Here is a 7,145-nt window from a genome sequence, read left to right as displayed (position 1 = left end):
GTTCAGTTCTAGTTCAGTTCTAGTTCAGTTCTAGTTCAGTTCTAGTTCAATTCTAGTTCAGTTCTAGTTCAGTTCTAGTTCAGTTCTAGTTCAGTTCTAGTTCTAGTTTAGTTCAATTCTAGTTCAGTTCTAGTTCAGCTCTTGTTTAGTTTTAGTTCTGTTATAGTTCAGTTCTAGTTCTGTTCTAGTTCTGTTCTAGTTCTGTTCTAGGTCTGTTCAAGTTCTGTTCTAGTTCTGTTCTAGTTCTGTTCTAGTTCTGTTTTAGTTCTTTTCTAGATCCATTCTAGTGGTATTCTAGTTCTGTTCTAATTTTGTTTTAGTTCTGTTCTAGTTCTGTTCTAGTTCTGTTCTAGCTCTGTTTTAGTTCTTTTCTAGATACAATCTAGTGCTATTCTAGTTATGTTCTAATTCTGTTTTAGTTCTGTTCTAGTTCTGTTCTAGGTTTATTTTAGTTCAGTTCTGTTCTAGTTCTGTTCTAATTCTATTTTAGTTCAGTTCTGTCCTAGTTCTGTTTTAGTTCTTTTCTAGATCTATTCTAGTGCTATTCTAGTTCTGTTCTAGTTGTGTTCTAATTCTGATATAGTTCTGTACTAGTTCTGTTTTGTTTTGGAACTTCGGGACTCTATTAGAAAGCAAAAAATAATTAATCCCCGCTATAATTTTTAGCATTTTAATGGCGAAATAAAAATTAATTTAATAACATTTTTAGCAGCGAATTTGTTTATTTTTATTAGAACTCGTGTAAAAGTTGTATATATTTAATATTATTTTTGTTTTTTACAATAGACTAACATTAAGTTGACGTGTTTAATATGGCACCTAGATGGCAATCAAAATATTGTCATTGCGATTAAGGTTTGTAATTGAAGTTACAAAACAAATGATCAAACTAAAGTTAACATAATAATTTACTACAATTAGTTTAAATAATAATAATAATAATAAAATTTAAAGTATATAATATTAGAGATATTTTCAAAAAGATTTGTTTGTAATTTAAGTGGAATGAAATTACTGTTAACAAACATACAATAATACAATATTGCATGTTTTCCAAAGAAAGTTATTTCCAAAGTAAATTTCAAATAATTATTTTAGTTAAGAATTGCGGATAACATCTTTCAAAGGAAATGTAATGAAATGAGAACTTTTAATCAAATATATTATAAAAATTCTAATCGATTTTTCAAACTGATAAAAATTTAAATAAATTTTTAATATTTTAAATAATTCACATCTGTCATAGGTTCGTAATAATGTTCTATATCTTTTTTGTATTTCCAGTCAACATACCGAAACGTTTCAATGTAGCTGTCATGTTATTCATGGCCTGCCTCATGAGCTACATGATGCGCGTTAATTTGTCTATAAATATTATTGCCATGGTCGAGAGTACCGATGCTAATTCCACTGAAATATTACCAGATGTAAGTAAATAAATTTGTTCCTGTTTCTCGTTATCAATTGGCGTGAAATATTATTTATTTCATTTGCATTTCTTTATCATTTTGTTCATAAAAATACTATTTTATATGTTTGTTTAGACTACTAACACGTACCTCTATCCCCATTATAAATTAATTATTTGATAAGATTTTTAGATTTTATTACCCGTTATTTTTCATTTAATGGTACTAAAATGTCTGTTTTGTCATTTTGGGAGGAATAAAAACAATTTGTTTAACATTAATTGTTAATATAAAAAGGTAATAATACTTTGTAGAACATTTAAATGAGAATTTTAACATGTTGTGTGGCGTAAGAGCAATGACTGGACTATTTTTGTTTTCAAAATATGTGTTATAAAGTCGTTTTTTGTGAGAGTATAACGGAACTGGAACTAAACTAAAATTGAACTAGAACTGAACTAGAACTGAACTAGAACTGAACTAGAACTGAACTACAACTGAACTAGAACTGAACTAGAACTGAACTAGAACTGAACTAGTACTGAACTAGAACTGAACTAGAACTGAACTAGAACTGAACTAGAACTGAACTAGAACTGAACTAGAACTGAACTAGAACTGAACTAGAACTGAACTAGAACTGAACTAGAACTGAACTAGAACTGAACTAGAACTGAACTAGAACTGAACTAGAACTGAACTAGAACTGAACTAGAACTGAACTAGAACTGAACTAGAACTGAACTAGAACTGAACTAGAACTGAACTAGAACTGAACTAGAACTGAACTAGAACTGAACTAAAACTGAACTAGAACTGAACTAGAACTGAACTAGAACTGAACTTGAACTGAACTAGAACTGACCTAGAACTGAACTAGAACTGAACAAATATTGAACTATAACTGAAAAAGAACTGAATTAGAGCTGAACTAGAACTGAATTAGAACTGAACTAGAACTGAACTAGAACTGAACTAGAACTAGAACTGAACTAGAACTGAACTAGAACTGAACTAGAACTGAACTAGAACTGAACTAGAACTGAACTAGAACTGAACTAGAACTGAACTAGAACTGAACTAGAACTGAACTAGAACTGAACTAGAACTGAACTAGAACTGAACTAGAACTGAACTAGAACTGAACTAAAACTGAACTAGAACTGAACTAGAACCGAACTTGTAATAAAGAAGAAGTTCATTATATTAAAAATTGAAAATTAGTTTATAGTTTTCGAGCCAAAATATCTCAGTTAAATTTAAAACTTTGTATTGCTTAAATTTCGTTTACATTTTTTTTAGTTTATTAACTATTATTATATTTATTTCGTGTAATTTAAAATAAATATCACATATTTAATAATGTTTAAACTATTTAAACTTCCCCACCGCCGCCAGCAACTAGAATTCAATTATGAGGCAAAAAATAAATGTTAAATATTCACAAAACGTCTAGCAACAAATTTATGAATATTTATTCTAAAATATTGATTTTAACAATTATACACATGACACGAAAAATTAATTCACATGTGCAAAAAATATAATGAATTTTTTGTTAAAATTTTAAAGGTAATTTCCAATAATATTCAACTTATTAGCAGGATGAATATAAAATACAAATATAAAAAGTGTCATGTGCAATATTTAAGGAATTTTCTGCAGTTTATAACAATTAATAAAAATTATTTCGATGTGGTGAATTAGATAATACTTACAACAAGGTAGATTTATAAACGCCATTTTGTTTGAGATATTTTCAAACTAGTTGCGGCTGTTTTGAAGGACGTATTTATTAAGGAATCGTTGGTTTGAAGAGGATGGGTTAAAGGGTTTTCCAAAAAGTTGCTTTAGTTTGTAATAAACATAGTAACAGAGTTTTTGTGGTTTTGCGGCAAATTCCCGAACAAAAGATCTGCAAAATAGTAAAATATTTCAAAATTATTTAAAGTTTTAATAAAATTTCCATTTTTATAATTTCTTTAAATTTCTTTTTTAACAAAAAGTAATTTTGCAATTATCTTTCAAAGTAATAACCAGTATTTTTCCATTTACGTCACTAATCTTCTATTTCCTATAAAATGCCCAAGAACATAAAAATTAATAGGTCTGTTTTGACCATTTTTCAACGAATTAAACGAAAATTAAGTTGCAATTTTACTTTTAACTTAATCTTTTAATAATTGCCCGAATTTTATTTATTTATTATGATTATTATCGCCTGACCATTATTGTTAGAATTCATTGCCATAAATGTTCAAATATTGGGGAACTATAAACATTTGATATAATTTTTAATGGGTTATAAATCAAAAATTCATATTTATTTGATTCTTATAGCTGGATTTTTATCGCAATTTAGTGATTTTTTTATTATATATATTTCAACATAAAGATTAAGTTTAAAAATTAGATTAAATACATTCTAGTTGTACTTATCATCTGTAGAGAACGTTCAAAATCACAGGTTTAAGGCCTATTAATATGCTTCTGCTCGGAACTCGGAAACTCTAGACTAATTTAGTAAAAATATTGTTTAATTTTTATTACATTTTTCATTCATACAATTTAATGCACTTTACTTGCTAGCAACTCTCGTAATCTGCACACAAATTTTGAAATAAATCAATTTCCTGGAAATAATTATCAATATCATACAAGTATTACTGCAGTCCAAAAACTTAAGCAATAATAAAAATAAATTATCAGATGATAAAACGATAAATCGTTAAAAAGTTTGGAATAAACCAATATATTGATAAAATGGACATGTGTCTGATTGTCTTATAACTAATTTTCAGATAGAACTATGTACTAAAACTGAAACGGAATTATACTGAAACAAAAATAGAATAGAAAGAGAATCAGAACAGAACTAGAACAGAACTAGAACAGAACTAAAACAGAACGAGAACAGAATTAAAACAGAACTAGAGCAGAACTAGAACTAGAACAGAACTAGTACAGAACTAGAACAGAACTAGAACAGAACTAGAACAGAACTAGAACAGAACTAGAACAGAACTAGAACAGAACTACAACTGAACTGGAGCCTGGATTATGATTATCAATGTCTGACTTATGGTTAGTCTCTAGTCCATGTCTATGTCTGTATTTTTTACTTCAAATAATACTTACTATATACTTAGTCTGTAGTGTAGATGCGTTATCATATTAAACGTTCACGTTCTTCTACGTGATCATATTTTTAATACCGAGCATCTGTTTATATTTATATTCTCTTTTTTAAACACCTTTCTTAAATCTTTGCAGTATGGTCCCCGCTATAATTGGTCCCAAAGCGATCAGGCTATGCTGTTGGGTGCCTATTTCTATGGTTATATGATTACTTCGCTGCCAGCTGGTATGTTGGCTGAAAATTTGGGAGGTAAACCGGTAGCTGGTTATAGTTGTCTGGCGGCTGGCATCTTAACAGCTTTAACACCTTTAGCAGCCTCTTGGGATAAATGGGCTGTATGGGTTATAAGATTTGCCATAGGTTTCTTGACGGTGAGTAAAGATGATAGTATATAGTTTAAATATTGCTAAAATATATTAAATCTTGTTTACAGGGCGTGGTCTATCCCTGCTGTCACAGTTTAATCTCCAGATGGTCTCCTCCCGATGAGAAGGGAAAATTTGTGGCCTCTTTAATGGGTGGCACTTTTGGTACTGTTATAACTTGGCCTATTAGTGGTGTGATTATTGAAAATATGGGCTGGGATTGGGCCTTCTATATGGTGGGCATTTTCGTTGTGATTGTATGCGGAGCCTGGTTTATGTTTGTGGCTGAAAGTCCTGCAGCTCATAGAACTATTAGCATTAAAGAACGGGAACATATTGAAAAGAGTTTGGGTGATACTGTATCCACTAAGAAGGTAATTTTGAATAATGAAATATTTAAGAAATATATTTTTTTAATTTTTTTTTTGTTAATTTTAGCGCTGGCCTCCATACAAAGCTTTGGTTTTGTCTTTGCCTTTCTGGTCTTTAATGTTGCTGCATTATGGCAGCATGTGGGGTCTATTCTTCTTGATTACAGCTACCCCAAAATTCTTAAGCGAGGTCTTGGGTTTCAATTTAGCTTCAGCCGGTTTCCTGTCCTCTTTACCACATTTAGCTCGTCTGCTGTGTGCCTTTGGTTTTGGTGCCGTTGCCGATTTAATAAGACGCAAAGATTGGTTGTCAGTTACAAAAATGAGAAAAGTTTTCTGTTTACCCTGTAAGTTTGGAAACTTATGAACGTTATTGTTTGTAATTTGAAACTAATATTTGATTTCAAATTTTAGCCCATGTTATACCCGGTATTTTATTGATTATCTTGGCCTATTTTGGTAAAGATCCTTATGTTTGCGTAGCCATTATGACTGTTTCTTTGGGTTTCAATGGTGCTGCCACTGCCTCTAATCTGCAAAACTCCCAGGATTTGGCTCCCAATTATGCCGGTACTTTGTATGGTATTATTAATTGTGTGGGCACCACACCCGGTATTTTCTCTCCCATCATTGTAGCCGCTTTTACCAAAGAAAACGTTAGTATAGAAAACTTTATATTTAAGTTTGATTTGCTTAAATAAATCTCCTTTTTTTGTTTCCTACAGAACACCATTGAACAGTGGCATTATGTTTTCATCATTGGAGCTGCCGCCTACATAATACCCGCCTTTATTTACTGGATATTTGGTTCGGGTAAAATCCAAAAATGGAATGAACTTGATAATACCGCTTCCAAGGAGGAAATTGTTAATACAAAACTGTGAAACGAAACTAAAGTATTTGACAAAAGTAATTTGTTTGTGTTTTAAACAGAACTTCATAGAGTTTGACCTAGAGGGGAAACTTTGCTAACGTTTTATAGAAATGTAATTTCTTTTCAAAAAAAGAACGTTCAAACAAAACTCGAAATTTTGTTCTCTACTAAACACAACTTATTTCATTATAATTTAGAGAATTTTCTATCAAATTTAAGTGCTGTGCATAGACATTATAACTAAACTTTTCTTTATAAAAATATTTCTATTTTGAAAACTTTATGAACTTTTAGTTCCCCATGAGTTATACACCATAAATTTACAAAATTTATTATGGTGCTGTTCTTAAAAAAAAAAAATAATAATATCTTTCCCTGTTAAATTCTCTCTGTTTTAGTTTATATTAATTTTGCTTAAATTTTTAATTTATTTTTTAAGTGTTAAATTTTATTTAGTCAATATTTTTAGGTTAAATAAATGTAATTTGTTTGTAGTATTAAAAAAATCGTTAATAATATGAAATCAATAAATAACTACGTTATAGTAAATAAATCATTATACAAATAATAAATTCCGTTTAATATTAAAATTTGTATTGTTTTTTTTTATGCCGCCAATGTGGAGTTTAACGACAGATTTTATTTCTTAAAGTGTTAATTAATTGGGAATATAACTGTCTTTTCTGCATTAAACTTTTAAGAAGTACCGATTTCTCTTTATTGAAAGTGTAAACTCATGAATAATTCCTGGTACGTTTAACAGTCTTTTAGAATAAATATTTATTTATGAAATAGCAAATTTGACTTGGAAAGGTCTGCAGATTGATTTCATTTAAAATGACTCAATTTGTGTTGATAATGATTACAATCCCAATGTTTTGAAAACTAAAGTAGATGAGATAGATAGATAGATAGATAGATAGATAGATAGATAGATAGATAGATAGATAGATAGATAGATAGATAGATAGATAGATAGATAGATAG

The 7,145-nt window shown here is 29.5% G+C and overlaps 1 protein-coding gene across 1 annotated transcript; it reads left to right on the top strand.

The window, feature by feature from the left end:
- The first annotated feature begins 1,290 nt into the window (after nucleotides 1-1,290).
- Nucleotides 1,291-6,650, top strand: LOC111685141 (sialin). The gene is made up of 6 exons (XM_046954585.1): nucleotides 1,291-1,427; nucleotides 4,683-4,919; nucleotides 4,982-5,287; nucleotides 5,352-5,631; nucleotides 5,699-5,940; nucleotides 6,010-6,650. The coding sequence occupies exons 1-6, from the start codon at nucleotides 1,317-1,319 to the stop codon at nucleotides 6,166-6,168; spliced, it is 1,335 nt and encodes a 444-aa protein (XP_046810541.1). The 5' UTR covers nucleotides 1,291-1,316; the 3' UTR covers nucleotides 6,169-6,650.
- Nucleotides 6,651-7,145: the final 495 nt, after the last annotated feature.

The sequence above is a fragment of the Lucilia cuprina genome, chromosome 6, assembly GCF_022045245.1.
Source record: "Lucilia cuprina isolate Lc7/37 chromosome 6, ASM2204524v1, whole genome shotgun sequence".
NCBI lineage: Eukaryota > Metazoa > Arthropoda > Insecta > Diptera > Calliphoridae > Lucilia > Lucilia cuprina.
The sequence above is the reverse complement of the archived record's forward strand: the minus strand, read 5'-3'. Positions and strand labels throughout refer to the sequence as shown.